Below are 22,680 nucleotides of genomic sequence, written 5' to 3'. Positions count from 1 at the left end.
GCACCCGTGCTGCAGTACGTGGAAGCTCCCCGACCGTCCGCGCGCAAAGCCGACGTGTGGCGCACATCCGACAGACGCCCCCTATGCTTTCACTGCGGGGAACCAGGTCACCTGTATCGGCACTGCCCCTACCGCCGTCTGGGCCTCGAAGGGTTTCCCCCCGATTCTCCTCGACCCCGCTATGGCGAACGACCCAGGGCCGTCGCGGATTTTCTTGAAGACCAACGTTGGCAACAGTCTCGTCGCCAGCGGGCTCGATCCCCATCGCCCGGGAGTCGTCCTTCACCTTCTACCGCGAGTTTTTCCCGGGCGGCGCAAGGCCGGTCGCCCAGCCCACGGCGGGAAAACTGCAACCAGCGACCTTAGGGGGTGGGCTCGCTGGACGTCGTTCTGAGGGGGACCCCCCATCGCCGCGGGCACGACATGCCGATGCCTCGCGGGTTCCGAAGTCCGCGGTCACCATTCACTCCGACACAGCGACACTCCCTCGACATAACGACGCTTCGACGGTTCCGAGGTCCGCAGTACCCGTTCGCTTCGACACATCGACACTGACACATGACGGCGCCTCACCGATTCAGACGCCCGCATTCTCCGATACTTCCGACGCACTGACCCCATTAGAAAGCACACGCCACGCCGACGAACTACCGGTGGCACAGCCTGCAGACAACGACGCCTGTGCCCGATCATCCTCTCCGGAGCCTGCATCTCGTGAGCGGCTTTCCTTAGACATACCTGTGATGCTGGATGGTCGCCACGTTCGAGCGTTATTAGATACTGGTGCTGATTATTCGATTTTAAGCAGCCAGCTCGCCGCCGTCCTCAAAAAGGTTCTCACGCCATGGGCTGGCACACACGTTCGCACTGCGGGCGGTCATTTGATTGCACCTCTCGGCATGTGCACCGCCCGAGTTCAAATCCGGGAGTCCACATTTGTCGTCTGCTGTCTTGTTCTGAATAACTGTTCGCGCGACCTCATCTTAGGTGTCGACTTTCTGCGTGAATATGGGGCGATTATTGACCTACGCGATAACAAGGTCACGTTTTCAACTGAGAGTGCTGTCGCCCTCCCCAACGCGCCGCGACCAAGCCAGACACTTCGAGTTTCTACGGACACAGTCACCCTGCCGCCTCGAACCAGCGCCTTCATTACGGTTGAGTGCGAATCATTTCAAGACGGTGACACCATCGCCGAAACCAACCTGTCATTACTGTTGACGCAAGGCGTGTGCGTGGCCCGCAGTCTGATCCATCTTCACAGTGGCCAGTCACAGGTACTTGCTACCAATTTTTCGCACGAGCATCGGCATCTTTTTCGCGGCACTTCCGTAGCCTTTATCGAACGCATCTCCGATGTTTCCGAGTGCTTCTCCTCAGAACCAGTGCAGCCTCCTTTTCCCCTCGAGAGCCTCGATGTCAACTCCGCGCTGTCAACCAGCCAACGGGAGCAGCTGTGTGCACTATTGCTCGAATTCAGACAGTGTTTCGCCTCCTCGTCGAAAGTGCGTCAAACTACCATAGCCAAGCACCACATCGTGACGTACGATGACGTACACCCGATCCGTCAACACCCCTATCGGGTATCGTCTACAGAGCGCGAAGTCATTAAGTCCCAAGTTAAGGAGATGCTCGAAGATGACGTTATTCAGCCTTCCAACAGCCCATGGTCCTCGCCGGTCGTCCTCGTTAAAAAGAAAGACGGCACCCTCCGTTTCTGCGTCGATTACCGGAAGCTGAATGCAGTCACGAAGAAGGACGTTTACCCATTGCCACGTATTGACGACTCTCTCGACCGCCTTCGGCGCGCTCGTTATTTTTCGTCCATCGACCTAAAAAGTGGCTACTGGCAAATTGAGGTCGATGAGCGGGATCGTGAGAAGACGGCCTTTGTCACTCCCGACGGCCTTTATGAATTTAAAGTTCTACCTTTCGGTCTTTGTTCTGCGCCTGCCACATTTCAGCGGATGATGGACACTGTCCTTTCTGGTCTTAAATGGCAGTGTTGCCTAGTCTATCTCGACGACGTGGTGGTTTTCGCCGACTCATTTAGTCAACACCTTGATCGCCTGCGGACGGTCCTCGAAGCCCTTCGTTCAGCTAACCTGACATTGAAGCCCCAAAAATGCCACTTCGGTTACCAGGAGCTGAAATTTCTCGGCCATGTCGTCAGCGCCGCCGGCGTGAAGCCCGACCCCGACAAGCTGGCCGCGGTTGCGGAATTTCCACTGCCACGTGACAAGAAAGCTGTTCGGCGCTTCCTAGGGCTCTGCAGTTACTATCGGCGTTTTATCGAAAATTTCGCTGACCTCGCAGAACCGCTGACTCGCCTCACCCGTGACACCACACCTTTTGTTTGGTCCCACGAGCAAGAAATGGCTTTCGCCGAGCTCCGCCTGCGACTTCAAACGCCGCCCGTTCTTGCCCATTTTGATGAGCGAGGTGACACTGAGATACACACCGACGCCAGCAACATCGGCCTCGGCGCGGTTCTCGTGCAACGCCAGGATGGCGTTGAACGAGTCATCGCTTATGCAAGCCGCGCTCTGTCACGCGCAGAGATGAACTATTCGACGACAGAAAAAGAATGCCTCGCCATTATTTGGGCTGCTGCGAAATTTCGCCCCTATCTTTATGGACGCCCTTTCAAAGTGGTCACTGACCACCACTCCTTGTGTTGGTTGACCAACCTGCGTGACCCGTCTGGACGCCTGGCGCGATGGAGCCTTCGCCTGCATGAGTTTGACCTCACCATTGTTTATAAGTCCGGACATAAGCATGAAGACGCCGACACCCTCTCTCGTGCGCCTGTCGAACTCGCAACCCCCGACACGGACGACGACATCAGTTTCCTTGGGGCTATCAATTCTTCTGATTTCTCAACCCAACAACGCGCCGATCCAGTGCTACGACCCCTCATCGATTATTTGGAAGGCCAGCCAGCCACCGTTCCTAAATGTTTTTCTCGACACCTGTCGTCGTTTTCCCTGCAACGAGGCGTGCTCTATAAGAAGAACCCTGGTTCCAGTTCGCGCGCGTATCTCCTCGTCGTGCCGACAACACTTCAGGAGGAAATACTTTCTGCGTGCCATGACGAACCAACCTCTGGCCATTTAGGATACTCTCGCACGCTTTCCAGAATCCGCCAGCTGTTCTACTGGCCCAAACTCGCCACTGTTGTCAAACGCTATGTGCAGAGCTGTCGGCAATGTCAGCGCCGTAAGGCCCCGACCGCCAAGCCTCCGGGACTCCTCCAACCTATTGCACCACCACGCGCCCCATTCGATCAGGTCGGCATTGACCTTCTCGGTCCGTTCCCTTTGTCCTCGGGTGGCAACCGGTACATCATCATTGCCACAGACTACCTCACTCGATACGCCGAGGCCAAAGCCTTACCCCTGTTACGTTTCGCCTACAACGCGCGGTATAGCCGGCGCGGATGCAACGGACGCCGCGGCTTCGTTCATCGCGGCCGCAACGCCTCCCGCCAAGCGCGTCCAGGCAGGTTTCAGTGCCACGTGTCGTCGTGCGTGCGTGTGTGTGTGTGTGCATGTTTTGCCCACGCTTGTCAAAGCGCGGCAGCCGGGGAGAGGAGCTCCCCAACTCGGAGGCGAGGAGGTCTGACCGGCGCCGGCCTGGCGGACGCGCCCGTCACGCCTGAACATGTTCATGCGTCGCCGTCTTGTGCGACTCATCCCCAGCCGCTCCCTCTTGCCCTCGACTCCGAGCGTATAAAACGCCGCTGCCCCAGACGCCGGGAGAGACTTCGATTCCTTCCTTCGAGTAACGTGGTCGCCCTGACCGGCTGCTCTTTTGCGATGCCAGAATAAACTAGTTGTTCTGTTGCCAGTCGACTCTTCCTTTGCCGGGACCTTCGGATGTTTCCAGCTTTGCCCCAGGCCGCCAGGCCAACGCTACCCTTGGGGCTTGCAACCCAAATGCAACAACTGGTGGCAGCGGTGGGATCCCGACAACGGAGGCCAGCAGCGAAGATATGCGGTCAACTGTATGCTGAGCAGCACAACGACCATCCGGGAGCAGTGCAACGAGCCCTGTGTGATGACTGGTTGCCTGCAGCGGAACGACTGCGCTGAATTCGTGGCTGCGAGGTTTGGTGAGTGCGGGACTTTCTTCTTCTGAGTTTTGCCAGGCTTTTGTTAGTGTCAGAAACAGAGCTGGTAATTGTGGTTGTCGTTGCTGCCGGGTTAGTTTGCGGCAAGACAATAGTAGGCAGTAGAGAAAGCAGCATTCGGAGCAGCCATGGATTTGAAGTCGTTGCGCAAACCGAAATTGCTGGAGCTTGCAAGAGAGTTGGGTCTGGATGTCTCAGACAAACTCAGAAAACCAGAACTGCTAAGGGCGATTCTTGAGTTGGAGGCTGAGGATGACGAGCTGTCGGAATGCCTTGAGACCATTGAGGAGAGGGAACAAAAAGAAAAAGACGAGCGCGAACGTAAAGAACAAAAAGAGAAAGAGGAGCGCGAACGTAAAGAACAAAAAGAGAAAGACGAGCGCGAACGTAAAGAACAAAAAGAGAAAGAGGAGCGAGAACGTAAAGAACAAAAAGAGAAAGAGAAAGAAGAGCGCGACCGTCAACACGCTTTGGAAATGAAGCGTCTCGAGGTAGAGATGGAACGCGCTCGTAATGGAAATCAGGCACACGGTGCAGGAGAACGAGTATCGTTCAAAATGACTGACCTGATGCGGCCGTTTAAGCTTGGAGAGGACATTGGTTTGTTCCTGGTTAACTTTGAGCGAACGTGCGAGAAGCAGGGGTTCTCTCGGGAAACGTGGCCACAGCGCTTGCTCACTTTGTTACCCGCCGAGGCGGCCGACGTAGTCGCTCGCTTGAAGAGAGAGGAGGCAGAGGATTTCGACCAAGTGAAATCAAGTCTGCTAAAAAAGTACAGGCTGTCAGCGGAGGCGTTCCGTCGGAAGTTTCGGGAAAATGAAAAAGGCAGAAATGAGTCATATACAGAGTTTGCCTACAGGCTTATGTCAAACATGCAGGAGTGGCTCAAAGAAGAGAAAGCGTTTGGTGACCACGAGAAAATTCTGCAGTGTTTCGGGCTGGAACAGTTTTATAGTCGGTTACCTGAGAACGTGCGGTACTGGGTCTTGGATAGGCCAGACGTTAGTACAGTGGCTAAAGCCGCCGAGCTAGCCGAGGAGTTTGTGACGCGTCGGGCTCGCGGAGCTAAGGACGGTCAAAAGGGTGAATTTGGCTCCAAGTCTGAAAGGCCGAAGTTCACACCCATGAGAGCAAGGGGGGACACGCGTAGTGCGGATGCGAGTGAAAGCAGTCCGACCGAACGTAAGGAGACGGCGGCAGCCGAAGCCGAACGCAGAAAGCGGTTCGAGAGGAGGCAAGCGCGTGTGTGTTATACGTGCCAGAAGCCGGGTCACTTTTCGGCGCAGTGTCCAGAAACAAAAAGAGAAGTCGTGTGTTTGTCATTATGTAGCACTGACGAGAACATGAAGCTTCTCGAGCCTTACATGCGAGACTTCCTCGTGAACGGGAAAGAGTGCCGAGTGCTTCGTGATTCCGCAGCTACAATGGATGTAGTTCACCCCTCTTACGTAGAACCCGATATGTTCACGGGCGAGTGCGCATGGATCAAGCAAGCAGTGGAAGCTCACAGCGTGTGTCTGCCCGTAGCAAAAGTGGTTATTGAAGGACCTTTCGGAGCACTTGAGACGGAGGCCGTAGTGTCATCTAGGCTGCCCGCCCACTACCCGTACCTATTTTCGAACAGGTCCGATCACCTCCTGCGCGAGAAGGGGCTTTTGTTTGGTGAGGCTAGCGTTCAGGCCTTAACCAGATCAGGAGTTCGGGAGCTCGCTGCAAAGGCGGTAGTTGAGGGGCCGACGTTGTCAAACAATGAAAAAGGGTCGGAGGCGCAGCAAGCTGATATCCAGAGCACGTCCGAACTGGATAAAATTGAAAACAATGAAAAAGGGTCGGAGGCGCAGCAAGCTGATATCCAGAGCACGTCCGAACTGGATAAAATTGAGCCTGTAGCGTTGAAGGCACCAGGTACTGGAGAGGAAATGCCCGACAAGGGAAAGTTAGAAGAGCTTCCGGTCGAGCTTCCGGGACTAGGCTCAGTGACGAACAGGGAAGACACTGATCAGGTCATTAGTGACTTAATCATTAAAGCACCGCTGTCAGCTGAGCAGAGAACCGAACTACACCAACTCTTACAAGAGTTTCAAGGTCAGTTCTCTGAGAGGCCTGGTAGGACTTCTGTCCTTACTCATGATATAGAACTTACCTCGCCAGAGCCAGTACGATCCAAGGCGTACCGGGTGTCACCCCGCCAGCGCGATATTATGGAGGCTGAGGTAAAGAAAATGCTACAGCTCGGTGTTATTGAGGCGGGTGAGAGTGATTATACCTCCCCTTTGATTTTAGTTGAGGTACCGGGCAAGGAACCTCGTCCTTGCGTCGACTACCGCAGGCTTAATTCTATCACTAAGGATCAAATTTATCCGATCCCTAACATCGAGGAGCGCCTTGAGAAAGTTAGTAGCGCTCAGTTTATTTCCACCCTAGATCTTGTCAGGGGTTATTGGCAGGTTCCACTTACAGAGGAGGCTAGTAGGTATGCGGCGTTCATTTCACCAATGGGAACATTCCGTCCTAAAGTTTTGAGTTTTGGTTTGAAGAACGCGCCATACTGCTTTTCAAGCCTCATGGACAAAGTGTTGCGGGGACAGGAAGAATTTGCTTTACCGTATTTAGACGACGTAGCGATATTCTCCGCATCCTGGTCTGAGCATATGGCACACTTGCGGGCAGTGCTAACCCGCCTGCGCGAAGCGGGCTTGACAGTCAAGGCTCCCAAGTGCCAATTATCACAGGCCGAGGTTGTCTACCTCGGTCACGTGATTGGACAGGGTCGTCGCCGCCCCTCTGAAATAAAGGTGGCCGCTGTGCGAGACTTCCCGCAACCGCGCACGAAGACCGATATTCGGTCGTTCTTAGGTGTCGCCGGCTACTATCAGAGGTACATCCCCAGGTACTCCGATATCGCGGCTCCCCTGACGGATGCTCTAAGAAAAACAGAGCCCCAAACAGTCGTCTGGAGCGAGACAAAGGAGAGAGCTTTTAGCGCCCTAAAGAGCGCCCTAACAAGCCAGCCTGTGCTACGATCGCCAGACTATACCAAAGGGTTCGTTGTTCAGTGCGATGCTAGTGAGCGAGGCATGGGCGTTGTACTGTGCCAAAGGGACAATGGAGAAGTGGAACACCCCGTCCTGTATGCTAGTCGTAAGCTGACCTGTCGTGAGCAGGCGTACAGCGCCACCGAGAAAGAGTGTGCGTGTCTCGTGTGGGCCGTTCAGAAATTGTCATGCTACCTAGCCGGCTCGAGGTTTATCATTGAGACGGATCACTGCCCTCTCCAATGGCTGCAGACCATATCTCCCAAAAATGGCCGCCTCCTGCGCTGGATCCTCGCTTTGCAACAATATTCCTTTGAGGTGCGTTACAAAAAGGGGAGTCTCAACGGTAACGCCGATGGCTTAAGTCGAAGCCCCTAACGTAGGAATCCGCCTCAAAGTTGTTGGTTACTGATGTTTTCTTCCTGAGGCAGGATTTTTAACATATTGCTTTTGTTTAGTGTTTCAAAGTGATTATGTGCTTTCTAGTGCAATTTTCCAATTTGTGGACGCGTTCTGAGTGCTGCTTGACTACTGTAAGGAACTAGGCAGTAGTATAAAAGGGGAAAGAGCCTGGCAGAGCTTAGTGAGGGTTGTCTCGTGCTTGCTGACTGAGCGGTTGCGTTTCGGCGTAGTTCTAACGCTTGCTGGGAACGAGCACAAAAAAATGGCAACTCTCCCGAAGTCACTTTGCAGTGCCCTGTATGAACCTGAACCTGAGAACGAGGCCTTCTCTGTGCGCTGCGCTCAAGCAACGTCGAGGGACCACCGGTTTCGATTATGAGCATCATCGAGCGACATCCCTCTGGACAGCGGATGCAGTCCCCTGACCATCGGGATCTCCTTCTCCCGGCGGGGCGGTCTGTTACGTTTCGCCTACAACGCGCGGTATAGCCGGCGCGGATGCAACGGACGCCGCGGCTTCGTTCATCGCGGCCGCAACGCCTCCCGCCAAGCGCGTCCAGGCAGGTTTCAGTGCCACGTGTCGTCGTGCGTGCGTGTGTGTGTGTGTGCATGTTTTGCCCACGCTTGTCAAAGCGCGGCAGCCGGGGAGAGGAGCTCCCCAACTCGGAGGCGAGGAGGTCTGACCGGCGCCGGCCTGGCGGACGCGCCCGTCACGCCTGAACATGTTCATGCGTCGCCGTCTTGTGCGACTCATCCCCAGCCGCTCCCTCTTGCCCTCGACTCCGAGCGTATAAAACGCCGCTGCCCCAGACGCCGGGAGAGACTTCGATTCCTTCCTTCGAGTAACGTGGTCGCCCTGACCGGCTGCTCTTTTGCGATGCCAGAATAAACTAGTTGTTCTGTTGCCAGTCGACTCTTCCTTTGCCGGGACCTTCGGATGTTTCCAGCTTTGCCCCAGGCCGCCAGGCCAACGCTACCCTTGGGGCTTGCAACCCAAATGCAACACCCCGTGGCACAGCGTCCGAGGTTGCGGATTTCTTCGTGCATCAGATCGTACTTCGGCACGGCGCCCCGACCTACGTCATTACCGACCGAGGAACCTCATTTACTTCCCAGATGATGGCCGAAATTTTTCAGCTAAGCGGGACGACCCACCGGAAAACTACTGCTTACCACCCGCAGGCAAATGGGCTGACAGAGCGGCTTAATAAGACTATGGCGGACATGCTGGCGATGTACGTCGATGTACAACACAGGAATTGGGATACGATCATACCGTACGTGACATTCGCCTACAACACAGCAGTTCAAGAGACGACCCGTTTCACACCGTTCCGCCTCCTCTACGGCAGGGAGGTTCAGACGATGCTCGACGCAATGCTCCCTTGCGCAACCGATGACCATCTTTCTGCTGACGCTGAGGAGTTTACCCACGAAGCCGAGCAGGCTCGTCAGCTAGCCCGTATTCACATCACCCAGCAACAAGACAAAGACTCGCGGCGATACAACCTCCGGCACAGACAAGTCTCCTACCATCCCGGCGACCAGGTTTGGGTATGGATACCTGTTCGACGACGCGGCTTGTCCGAAAAACTCATTTGCCGCTATTTCGGTCCCTACAAAGTCTTGCGGCGCGTCAGCGACGTTAATTACGAGGTAGAACCGGACGCTGAACTTTCCCAGCAGAGAACCCGTCGAAAGCCCCGTCCAGAGATCGTCCATGTTTTGCGCCTGAAGCCGTATTTGGCACGGGGACCCACCCAGAATCTTCGTGCCTCTCTTGTGTGATTAATTGTGCTTGTGTGTGCTTGTGTGTGTGCTTGTGTTCGCGCGCTCTTCTGCGCGTGTTTTTTTTTTTAAGAGGGGAGGAATGCCAGGTGGCGTTCGTGGCGCTCGGAAAGAAGACGACGCTCGTGGTGCTCTCGTTTTGAAAGACGTTGAAGTTCGCCGTCTCGCCAACTGAAGGACGTGCTGCCGAGCCCTGCCTTCTAACAGGTCCTCTCTTGTCACCAACACCGTGACAATATCAAGACTGAGCTTGTTTTTCGGAAACTCGAATGGTGTGATCAGTCACACGACGGGCCTTCACATCCCCTTCGGTTGGTTGCCGTTGACTGACGCCTTCCATAGGCTGCTTCTCGGCGGCTATGCGGCGGCTATTACGCTCGGCAGTCTGGCATCTCCGTTTGGCAAGGCGTTCCTCTCTCTGTTCGGGCGTCTCCGCTGCTCTCTTCGCCTTCTGACGCTCATTCTCTCTTTGTTGAGTAGCCAACTGCCAGGCGACAACCTCAGGATCGGAAGAGTTAATGTTCTCTTGTCTATACCGCCGTTTAGCAGTGGCTGGACTCTCCTTCTATGCATGTATGTCAAACTTTGTGAGACAGGCGCCCGTTACATCATCATCATCATCATTCCACCTTACTAAGCCCACTGCAGGCAAAAGGCCTCTCCCATGTGTCTCCAATTAACCCTGTCCTTCGCCAGCTACATCCACCCTTTGCATGCAAACTTCTTAATCTCATCTGCCCACCTAACCTTCTGCCGCCCCCTGCTACGCTTGCCTTCTTTTGGAATCCACTCCGTTACCCTTAAGGACCAGCGGTTATCTTGCCTTCGCATTACATGCCCTGCCCAAGCCCATTTCTTCCTCTTGATTTCGACTAGGATGTCATTAACCCGCGTTTGTTTCCTCACCCACTCTGCCCGCTTCCGGTCTCTTAACATTACACCCATCATTTTTCTTTCCATGGATCACTGCATTGTCCCTAACTTGATTGAAACCCTTTTCGTAAGGCAGGTAGTGACAGCTGATCTGGATCACGAGAGGGAAGTAACTAGAAGGATAAGAATGGAGTGCAGCGCATATGGCAGGCTCTCGGATCATGAATGGCAGTTTACCCATTTCCCTCAAGAGAAAAGTGTACAACAGCTGTATCTTACCGGTACTCACCAAGGGGGAGAAACGTGGAGGCTAACGGAAATGGTACATCATGATTATAATTACATTTCTAGCACGAGCACGATCACTATCACTAGCTAGCATTATCACTACAATCGCCATATATCTCCAGCACTATCACAAACGGCACCTATCATTACCACTATCACACCATCCCTATCTTCATCCATCACTACCACTATCTCTAGCGTTAACCGTCACTATCAGTAACTATCATTATCACTATCTAACACTGTTTTTGCTATCTATTTACTATCAGTACTATCATTACATATATGTTGCTTATAAACTGTTGCTTAATCAACTTTTACATTTTACCCGACGCGGGGTCGATCCCGGCCGTGGCGGCTGAATTTCGATGGAAGCGAAATTCTAGAGGCTCGTGTACTGTGCGATGTCAGTGTACGTTAAAGAACCCCAGGTGGTCGAAATTTCCGGAGCCCTTAACTACGGTGTCCCTCATAGCCTGAGTCGCTTTGGGACGTTAAGCCCCCATAACCCATAACCCATTTTATTTTAATTACCATAAAATGTGCGGACAGCCTCTGTCTACAACTTCCGTCCACGCCGGCGAAAGCCAAGAAAGGACCTGCGGTAACGCCGAAGAGAACAAAACGCATACGGCCGTCGTTCAAAAATTGCGGACCAGTCGCGCGCAGAGAGAAAAAAAGTAGCGGTGGCTTAGCTGTGTTATGCCCAGTATACGTAGCGAAAGCGGCTAGGAGCCGCTTCTTCCTTTCCGCATCCTGTCGGCGCAGCTTGGCGTGTCGCGCTCCTCTGGAGATCTCTTGTTGGCTCGTTGGACCTCCCTCTCACGCTCCCGGCTAGCGTTATACCAAGCAACGACTTCGGGGTCCGTCGAGTTCATTTCCCGATGCCTACGCTGCTGCCGCAACGAGCAAGGCTTCTCTTCTTCCATGGCTTGCAACTGACGGCCGAGCGCATCGCTTCACGTATTCATTCGTCCCCACGCGCGTGCTCAGTCTAGCTAGGCGTGGCGCCAACGCGCAGCGGGGGAGGAGGCCAGGTTGCAGAGTCGGCAGCGGTCGCAGCGGCGGCGCAGCTGTGACGTCACGCGCGGCGCACCTGTGGCGAAACTCGCGCTTGCGCAGTAGGAGCAGATGACCAAGACGGGCGAAGTCGCTCCGGCTAGCGTAGTGTAGCTTTCGCGACGGTGGCACGCACTGTGTGGACCGGCCGCACTTCGGTAGACGACGACAGCATGACTGTAGTATATGTACAGCGCGTATTGCATGCTACATATTGCCCCCTATATGTGCATAGAACACCCACTCCTTTCACTGCATGGTTCATGTGAGGAAGAGCCAAGCCGCTCTCTTAAATGGCCCAGCTACCTGTCGGCCCTGGGCGACGTGGTGGTGGTGGTGCCCAACTACCGGCTGGGCGCGCTGGGCTTCCTGTACAGCGGTGGGCCCGAGGCGCCCGGCAACGCGGGCTTGCACGACCAGCTGCTGGCACTCGAGTGGACGCGCGCGCACATCGGCAGCTTCGCGGGGAACGGCTCCGATGTGGTCGTCATGGGACACGGCGCCGGCGCGGGATCCGTCGGGCTGCACCTGTTCGGGCGGCGCCTCACCACCAGGGCCATTCTCATGAGCGGAAGCCCTTTCGCCAGGTGCCCTTGGTTCATACTGTTCCTGAGAGAGGTTTATTGTGGCGGACCTGGAGGAATTCTGTACATAACACTCGCTTACGAAGGCTTTGACGAAACAGCGTTAAATGGGGGAAAAATGGAAATTGCTGCTCGAAGGAAGGAAATGGCGCAGTAACTGTCTCACATCTCCGTGCACACATGAACCGCGCCGTAACGGAAGGGAGGAATGTGAGAGTGAATGAAGGAGGAGAAAGATGGGCCGTATTATTTTTGTTTATACAATACTGACAGCCGTGGTAGGCCCAAGCAGAAGGAGATATACATCATGAAAAATGAAAACTCCATATTTAGGACTCAAATTAAACAATAAACAAAGGATTGCACATGCATGTATTCTAGCGCAAAATAGCTAATTGAACACAACAAAAATTTGTGCCAGATATTCACACGGTAGGCCCTAGCAGGAGGCGAAATGCAGTGTTGTCACGTGCTGGCGATCGCAAAGCGGAGAACAGAAAGGCAGCGAAAATGGCGTCTAAACTAAACTCTTTATTTGGACGTTAAAAGAGTAGAAAACTGAGCTAGTTTGTTCATTCTTCTTGGTGGGAACAGCCGAAAAAAACCAAAACGCAGACACAGAAAGGAACACACAGAACGTAGACGAGGCTGACTGTCAACTAAAATTTTTATTGGAAAATCCGCGCTTTTTGTTTCCTTGTCAAAAAGATCTTGCTTTTATCTCCCGTGGGGTTCGTTCAAGAAGGAAGTTTCTTTTCTTGATAGAGAGATGGATGGTGTGCTGACGCACCGCTGTCCTGTTTCCCGTATCGCCAATGCCTCAAGGATCTCACGTGTCAATTTGTCTGCATACCTTTTCATGACTTGAACTTCATGCAACTTGGGCTCACACTTGCGCACTTGTTTGCCTATTTTGTTTTCTTTGCAATCTCTGCAATGCAGGGCTAGATTGCTGCTTGGGGCACCTGATAGCGATGATGCATGTTCTCTTATCCTATCATTAAGGCACCTTCCCGTCTGTCCTATATATTGTTTTCCACAGGCCAGAGGGATATTATAAACCACACCTTTAACACACTCGCTGAATCTTGTTCGGTGTGCGATCTGGCATTGCTGCTTCTTTTGCCTGTTGACTCGAGCACACATGCTCATTGCCTTGTTCGGTGCAGAGCAAACAACCCGGACCCCGTGCCTCTTGCCAATCTTCATGAGGTTGTGGGTCAATCCATGAACATACGGAACCACAGCTGATTTCTCCCTTTCAATGCCTTCTTCATGTCCACCTTTCCTTTCTTGCACTCCTTTCACTTTCCGCAGCAAGCTTTCAGCTACGCTGCTAAGCATCAGAACGGGATAGTCCGCATTTTTTAGCCTTTCGATCTGCCGCCGAAAACTTGTCTCCATCTGATGCTCACACGATTTCTTCAGAGCTGAAAAGAGCGCGGCACTCGATATTGCCCTTTTCACGGTCTTTGAATGGCTTGATGAAAAAGGGAGAAACTGTTTCTTCGCCCTAGGCTCGTACCTCCAACATAAGTGTCCGGGTTGGAATTCAAGGCGTGAGCATCACGTGTGAGCATCATCGTGTGAGCATCAGATGGAGACAAGTTTTCGGCGGCAGATCGAAAGGCTAAAAAATGCGGACTATCCCGTTCTGATGCTTAGCAGCGTAGCTGAAAGCTTGCTGCGGAAAGTGAAAGGAGTGCAAGAAAGGAAAGGTGGACATGAAGAAGGCATTGAAAGGGAGAAATTAGCTGTGGTTCCGTATGTTCATGGATTGACCCACAACCTCATGAAGATTGGCAAGAGGCACGGGGTCCGGGTTGTTTGCTCTGCACCGAACAAGGCAATGAGCATGTGTGCTCGAGTCAACAGGCAAAAGAAGCAGCAATGCCAGATCGCACACCGAACAAGATTCAGCGAGTGTGTTAAAAGTGTGGTTTATAATATCCCTCTGGCCTGTGGAAAACAATATATAGGACAGACGGGAAGGTGCCTTAATGATAGGATAAGAGAACATGCATCATCGCTATCAGGTGCCCCAAGCAGCAATCTAGCCCTGCATTGCAGAGATTGCAAAGAAAACAAAACAGGCAAACAAGTGCGCAAGTGTGAACCCAAGTTGCATGAAGTTCAAGTCATGAAAAGGTATGCAGACAAATTGACACGTGAGATCCTTGAGGCATTGGCGATACGGGAAACAGGACAGCGGTGCGTCAGCACACCATCCATCTCTCTATCAAGAAAAGAAACTTCCTTCTTGAACGAACCCCACGGGAGATAAAAGCAAGATCTTTTTGACAAGGAAACAAAAAGCGCGGATTTTCCAATAAAAATTTTAGTTGACAGTCAGCCTCGTCTACGTTCTGTGTGTTCCTTTCTTTATTTGGGCTGACTTGCGCCCAGAATGGACTCAATCACTCGGCAGCGGCGTAGCCGCAAGCGTGCTCGGCGGCCGTCGAACAGAATGCCCGCTGCTCTCGGCCGGGCTCAGTTTAAAGCTTATAGCGAACTTTCGAGATAAAGGGTGTAAAGTTACTAGAACATTCTGGAACAATGTAGAGTCGTTTCCGCCTGGATGCGATCAATCGAGGTAAATCTGGTCGCGTCTTACATCGCAAACAAAGCGATAAAGCGAAGTAGCGGCAGCTTTGAAGAATGAACAAACGCTGCAAAGATTCGTGGCATTACTCCCCTCTCAAAGAAGCATCGACCCGATGCTTTAAAACATCAGGCGACAAGAAACAAATACAACGGATCGTGCGAAAATAAACACCGAGTGTAGAAACACAGCGTCCTTTAGCACGCATAATAGGGTTTTAGACAGAAGACATGAACAACTTCTGGTCGTACGCGGCGTCGCTGGGATGCAGTTATTGCGTCAGGGACGACTTCATAATCCAGTTCCCCTAGCCGACGAAGAACGTTGTACGGGCCGACATAGCGGCGCAAAAGCTTTTCACTCAATCCACGGCGGCGAATGGCGGCGACGTCGACGTTCTCTTCTTCAGCAACGTTGGGTAGCATGGCGTTTAGCGTGGTCGTGGACTCCCTACCATGGACGAGCCTAAAAGGCGTCGTCTGGGTGGTCTCCTGCACTCTATGTTGTAGGTGAAGACGACGTGAGGCAATGACATTACAGGTTTTGTGTTCGGCATCGACATACATGGCGAGCATATCGGCGATGGTTTTGTTCAGGCGCTCGGTCAGTCCGTTGGTCTGCAGATGGTATGCAGGTGTCCTCCGGTGGCTGGTTTGGTTGTAACGCAGGATGGCTTGCGTCAGTTCCGCCGTGAATGCTGTTTCTTTGTCCGTGATGAGCACATCGGGGGCGCCGTGTCGCTGAACAATGCACTCCACGAAAAATTTGGCGACTTGTGCTGCTGTTCCGTTCGGTAGGGCTTTTGCCTCGGCGTAGCGGGTCAGGTAGTCGGTAGCTATGATGATCCACTTATTTCCAGACGTTGACTTCTGGAAGAGGTCTTTCGTTGCTGACAATCCCGTCAGGTTTTCACATAATGTGCGGCATCGGCAGACAGTCGGGGCCAGTAATGCTTGTGTTCTATGCAGCGGAGAGTGCGAGATAACCCCAGATGTCCAACTGTCGGCTCGTGGTGTGAAGCCTGTAGAACTTGTTCGCGGAGACAAGCAGGAACAACAAGGAGGTATAGGCTGTTTTGTTCGCTGCAAAGTTCTTCTTCACGAGGACCTCATTCTGTACACAGAAGGAGACAGTTTTCGCCTGAACGAGGCGGGGACGAAGAAACCTTGCCTTCCAAGTACTCGATGAGGCGTTTTAGGTCGGTATCCGAGCGCTGCTGCTGTGCAGAATAGCTGGAGCCGATGGATCCCAGGAAGGCGTCCTCGTCGTCGTCCAGAGGCGGTGCATCTATACAGGGGCTCGTGAGAGGCAATCGGCGTCAGAGTACTTGCGTCCGGACTTGTAAACGACGGTGACGTCAAACACGTAGAGGCGCAGGCGAGGCGGCCAGAGGGGTCCTTAAAACTGGCAAGCCAGCACAATGCGCGGCGATCGCTGGCGACCTTGAGCGGTTATTCGTACAGGTAGAAGCGGAATTTAGACGTAGCCCCGATGATGGCAAGGTGCTCCTCAGTTCCTCGGCCTTGGAAAGAGAATGGCTAGTGTGTGCGATTACTCTCTCCAGTCCGTCGCTTTTCTGAACGACGACGGCGCCTAGGCCCACGCTGCTTGCGTCGGTATGAACTTAAGTTTCGGCGTTTCCATCAAAATGCGCGAGGATCGGCGTGGACCGTAAACAACGCTGAAGTTCCTTGAAGGCTTCTGCTTGCGGCGCTTCCCATTTAAATGGCACGTCTGCCTAAGTGAGTCGGGTCAGAGGCTCGGCGATGCGCGAAACGTTCTTGACAAATCGTCGGTAATACGCGCACAGTCCGAGGAATCTGCGCACAGCTTTCTTAACGGCCGGCGTCGGAAACAATGCGATAGCAGCTGTTTTCTGCGGATCTGGGCATGCTCCCTCCTCGCTAACGATGTGGCCTGGAAACAGCTGCTCTTCGTAGGCAAAGTGGCACTTTTCTGCTTTCAAGGTTAGGCCGGAGGACTTGATTACCTCTAGTACTGTTCGAAGCCTTTAGAATAAAGTAGAATAGAATATTTAATTAACATAAAGTGCCAAAATTCAAAAATAGAACTACAGGGACCCCGTAAAAATTGTTTAAGGGTCCCAACCAATAATAACTAACACATTCTGTGTGGGCGACAGCAAAATGTGACGTAAATATTTAAGAAAAAATTAGTAGTGGCTTAGCTCGGCAATGCCAGGATATACGTAGCGAAAGGTACGTTTCCCTAGCTGAGCTTGTTGTGGTCACTGTATGTTTAGCAATGGGAGACATTGTGTATACACATCTTTTATTTATTTGGCTTGACAGAGACGAAGACTGCCCGACGATCTGTGAAGTAGCATGCAGCGGTCTCAATTTTGTCGATACAGTATTTCGATTCGGTAGAGCCTCTTTAGTATACAAGCTCTATAGTAGTTCCCCATTGTGTAGTCTGGTCGTGAGGTTCCGAAGCTAAAGTGAAACTTTTCTTTCATACACTGACTAAGAGAGTCCTGTTTCCTGCTGAAATCACCCAAAGTCGCACACAACTGTGAAACCGTGCCGTAGGCTGGTATACACGTGACAACCACATCAATCGTCTGCTTGACAGATGTTCCCGGTGCCACGTAGACTCCTTGGATGATAACGCCGTTTCCCAGAAGCCAAACACAGCAGGCTTCACAATTATTCACCGCGATCGAATTGAGATGTCTCACAGCAGTGATACCTTGTTTCACGTACACACAGACTGCAGCGTTCTTATCTGGTTCAACCCAACTGCCAGGTGACAACCTCATGATCGGAAGAGTTAACCTTCTCTTGTCTATATCGCCGCTTAGCAGCGGCTGCACTCTCCTTCTCTGCATGCATGTCAAACGTGGTGATATACAGACGCCCACTACATCTCCGCCTTTTATACGCAATCCTGCGCATGGGACGCGCGGCTCGGGTGATAGTGCGGCGTGCTGCGAGGCGGGGACGAAGAACGTGACGCAGATGTGGGGTCTCTGGTTACCACGGCATCAGCGCATGCGCGCAACTGCTCATCCGCATGACGTCACGCTCGGCTTTGACGGTGGAGCGGGCGCGCGGCCGCGGCGACGGCGAAGCGCACACCGCATTTTGCTCCTCTTCGGTTGCCGTGGAAACGGCGCATGCGCACAACTGGCCTCTCCCATGTACCGCGAAATGCTCGGCTGGTAGCCCAGTGCTGGTGCTGGTGGTTTAGCTCTGGTTCACCCTGGTCGTAAGCGAAAAGCTGCATTTCCCTGGCTACGTTTGTGGTCCAGCGACTGGCGGTTTCCAATTTTATTTTCCTTCGCTTACGGCGCGGTTCGGGTGTCCACCGAGATGTGAGACAGGCGTAATTTGCGTTTCTTAAAACCAACTTTAATTTCACTTTCCTTCCCTTACGCTGCGTTTCGGGTGTCCTCCGAGATATGTGAACCAGCTAGGCGTCATTTCGTTTCCTTAAAACCAACTTTATTTCATTTTCCTTCCCGTACGGGCGCGGTTCGGGTGTCCACCAAGGTATATGAGGCGGGCGTAATTTACTTTCCTTAAAACCAATTTTCAATGCATTTTCCTTCTTTTACGGGTGCGGTTTGGGTGTTGGTCTCCACGGCAGGCATCGCATCAGCATCGGTCACACCTAGCGTTCCGCTGAACGCATCAAAGTGCACCGGCGTTTTATGTAGAACCCACTTTCATGATCTGCGCATGCGATGCCGGCAGACGCTTTCCCGCTTGACCGGAGTTCAAGGTCAAAGGTCAAAGCTCAAGGTCAAAGGTCAAAGTCGAGACAGTTGGTGTAACAGCCGCTGGTGTCGCTGCTGTAGCTGACGTCATGTGTCAAACCTGACTACCACCAGTTATGCTCATGGTTTCACCTCTACCTACATTCAAGGTGAAACTTGCGGCCACCGTGACCTCTAGCTATATTCAAGGTCAAACTTGCGGCCCCGCTGACGGCTCGAAAAGCTGGCCGTAGTGAAGCTTTTCGCTTCAAAAGAAAACACATCGGAGCAATAGGCACTGAGCCCTGGTTACAACATCAAGTAAACACATATTACACAACTATAAACTAACTAAAAATAAATGAAAGGAATGCGGACTGTTGAGTTTTAAGTAGGAAGTGTTTCAATTGTTTTTGAAAGGCGTGAAGCGTAGGTAAAATTTTAAGCTTATGATCAAGACTATTCCATAGGTGATGGTCTTCAAATTTTGAGGCGAAGACAGTGGCGTCATTTAAATATACTAGACAAATTTGCCACTTCAGGCCTGCCAGAACCATATTCATTACTCGCTGAAACGTCGCTGATGCGGAGCAGAGACCAAATGGCATCACCTTGAACTCGAAGAGGCCATCCGGAGTGACGAATGCGGTCTTCTCGCGATCTCTTTCGTCGACCTCAATTTGGTAGCAGCCGCTCTGGAGGTCCATCGATGAGAAATACTTGGCTTCGCAGAGCCAGTGCAGTGTGTCGTCGATGCGAGCGAGGGGGTAGACGTCCTTCTTCGTTATGTTGTTTAAGCGGCGGTAATCGACGCCCAGAAGGGAAGTGCGCCGTCTTTCTTCTTCACTAGAACAACCGGTGCCGCTCAGGGACTCTTGGATGGCTGAATGACGTCGTCGCGAAGCATTTCTTCCACTTGGTCCCGGATGGCTTGTCGTTCTCGTGATGGAGAGGTCGGGCGTGCTGGCCGGTTATAATGCGATGCTTGGCAATCGGCGTTTGTCGGACCTTCGGCGATGACGAGAAGCACTCGCAGTAGCTTCGAAGCAGATTTCGGATCTGGTCTTGTCTGCTCTGGGGCAGGGCTGGGTTTATGTCGAAAGTGGGCGAGTTGTCTTGGTCAGGCGAATCTTCTGCAGGTGGGTCGGAGAGGGCGAATGAGTCTCGTACGTCGGATATTTCGCCGAAGAAAGCAATCGTCGTTCCTTTGTTAATGTGTCGGTATTCTTCGCTGAAGATAGTCAGCAGTACTTCGGCTTGACCTTTGCGGAAATGTGCGATGCCTCTTGCGATGCCAATTCCTCACTCTAGAAGCAACACCGTGTTCCCTTCGATGAGATGAGAGCTTTCGTTGTACCTACGGTAAGCGTGACGTTGGATCAGGGTACGTGGCACGCTCATTTGTTCATCCAGGACAGTCAGGGCAACGTGGTTTTCCAGAGTTCTCATCGAAGGAATGGCCTCGTTCGTCTAAAGCGTGATCAGCTTGGATTGCAGGTCGATTATCGCCTGATGCTTATTAAGAAAACCCATGCCTAATATGACGTCACGGGAACATTTCTGTCGTACTACGAAGGTCACAGGACAGGTATCTCCCTTGATGGTCCCACGCGCTGTGCATCGCCTCGATGGTGTAATGAGATGGCCTCCGGCGGAGCGAATTTATAAGCCGTCCCAGGCGGTCGTGACTTTCCTCATTTGGGCGGTGAATGTTCAATTCATTACCGAATAATCGGCGCCTGTGTCGACTAGAGCGGTAACTTTCCGGCCGTCGATAGTCACTTCTAAGTCAGATGCCCTGGCTCTTCTGTTGCACGTCATCCTCGGCGTCGGGTCACGTCTTCGTCGCATATGTGAACCGTGGATAGGGGGTGTCGTCGAAGCTTCTCTGGGTGGATTCATCGTTTTGAAGGCGGTTCGCGTCGTGGTCGAGGCGGTCAGTGTGTGCGGCGTTGGTGTACCGGGTGCAGCGTCTTCATCCGGCGTAGCAGGTGCAACGTCTTCATGCGGCGTGGTCGGTGGAGGAGCTTCGTCGTTTCGCTGCATGGTGAGCAACCTCACCTATAAAGGTTGCTTTCTTCAGATTCTCCTGCGGGGGCTGGGGGACCTTCCGCGAAGAACGCTGCGTAGCTGCGGCCTGGCGATGCAAAACTTGGCGTGGACGGTGATGGTGAGCGGGCGAGACGGCTAGATGGCTCGCGCTCCTCTCGACGCAGGTACTCGTCGATATCCCGTGGCCCTTGGCCGGGACGGGGTCATGGAGCATCAACTAAGAAGTCACGCAAGGCCATTCTTCTGTAGGGGCAGTGCCGAAGAATGTGGCCGGGTTCACCGCAATGGAAGCAGAGCGGGTGGGGCTGGTCGGAAGTCCTCCAGAGGTCGGCTTTTCTTTGGTTAGCTTGCAACTGAGTTGGGCGGCCGGGCGATTGGGATCTTTGGGGCGGTGTATACGGCTCCTAGCGCTGAGTGAGAGGACGCCTGTGGCTGCGCACCGCGGCGGCGTAAGTCATGGACTGGGGCCGTGTGGTCGTCGAAGTCGCGTTACCAAGTGCCTGTTGTACTTCCCGCACCACATCCATGAGAGTCGCTGCTTGTGGCTGTGCAGAGGAAAGCAGCAGTCGTCGTAGCTCCTCTCGGGCGATTTCGCGGATAACTTCCCGCAAGCTGTCGCTGGTGGTGGCTGTCGTGTCTGGACGGATTCCACAGAGAGAGGAAGGGCGGTTGTACTGCCAAGCTCGGACGTCGAGGGTCTTGTCGATCGTGCAGGCTTCTTGCATGAATTCCTCGATGGCTTTTGGTGCTGGCGGACGAGGCTGGCAAATAGTTGTTTTTTTACGCCGCGCATTAAAAACTCAACTTTCTTTTCCTCGGTCATCTCGGGGTCGGCGCGGCGAAAGAGGCGCTCAATCTCTTCGACGTAACCGCGGACGGACTCGTTCGGAAGTGTTGCTTGTTGGGCGAGTTGGTGATCCATAATAATAGAGCAGCGCGTAACAAAACAGGACAACAGGAGGAACACAGAACGACACGAGCGCTAACTGTCAACTGTTTATTTCTTGTGAAAATGAAAACAGCACGACGGTTCGACAAGCAGGAAGGTACCAATGAACAGGAGGATCGCAAGAAAGTAGCTGTCATCAATTACATTCATCAGACCTCCCACAACCTAAAGAAAATAGGAAAACGAGCAGGCGTTGAAGTTGTATTTTCAGCGCCCATAAAACTGTCTATGATTTGCAAGAAGACAAATCCGTGCGGTAACCAGAGAAAAAAAAAAGATGTTTAATTGTCCATCAGAAACGGTTTGTCACTTGTGAAGAGGGTGTTGTCTATCGTGTACCGTTACCTTGTGGCCATGAGTATATTGGGCAGACAGGTAGATGTGTAAATAGCAGGTTAAAAGAACATGTCCACAATATTAATGAGAGCAAATCGGGCCACCTGAGCCAGCACTGTCGCCACTGCAAGATCCAGTCTAATAAACGGGCCCGTCCAAAGCCGTGTATGCCCCTTTTTAAAAGGATCCAAATTATCAACCGCCACAATGATAAGCTTGTTAGGGAGATTATTGAGGCTTTGAATATTTATGGTAAAACAGCACGGAAAAACGGGAGGACCATGGATACCATGGATAGTAGTACCAACTTGCTCGTAGCTGAATGAATCCATCGCTTTGCTGTTAAGCACACCAAGTTGTTTTGCGCTAGCCTTTAAAGTGATGACGAAATCGCCGGACGATCTGCAGGCAGGACGATCTGCAGGCTTCTTCTCATAGCATCTGAGAAATGCGTAGAAATTAGCCGACGACGTCATTGTTTGATATTTCCGCTGCCTTCGCCCACATGCTGCCGTGCATTGCCGTGAAACAATGCTTCGTGACCTTTGCCTTCGGAGGCGTTTGTTTTCTTCCTCCCAATTTCTGCGTCGAAAATGTGCCGCCGCTGTAGAGGCGTCATCACCAGCGTCCCTGCGGAGAAGCCTGAACGCCGCGGTTTTATTCGGCGGTCGCGTCATCAATTTAAAGGCTAGTGCACAAAAGGCTGCATACCACTGATCTGTGGCTGCATGCCGCATTCCTGCTTTCCGAAGTGGGCCCTAGTGAAGCCGCCGGAAGTTGGGCGGCATGTACCAGAAGTTCGGTGCCTGCTGTGTATTTCAATGCAAAAAGTCGTGTCTTTCGCTATTTCGTTTTTTGC

The 22,680-nt window shown here is 52.8% G+C and overlaps 1 protein-coding gene across 1 annotated transcript in view; it reads left to right on the top strand.

Annotated features, from left to right (window-relative positions):
* The window catches only part of LOC144130028 (acetylcholinesterase-like), a 57,457-nt gene that overhangs the window by 22,439 nt on the left and 12,338 nt on the right, over positions 1–22,680 (top strand). The window contains exon 6 of the mRNA XM_077664069.1: positions 11,880–12,164. Coding sequence (XP_077520195.1) covers positions 11,880–12,164 — 285 coding nt within the window. The remainder of the gene's footprint in view (positions 1–11,879; positions 12,165–22,680) is intronic.

Source organism: Amblyomma americanum, chromosome 4 (assembly GCF_052857255.1).
Source record: "Amblyomma americanum isolate KBUSLIRL-KWMA chromosome 4, ASM5285725v1, whole genome shotgun sequence".
In the NCBI taxonomy this organism is placed as follows: Eukaryota; Metazoa; Arthropoda; class Arachnida; order Ixodida; family Ixodidae; genus Amblyomma; species Amblyomma americanum.
The sequence above is the reverse complement of the archived record's forward strand: the minus strand, read 5'-3'. Positions and strand labels throughout refer to the sequence as shown.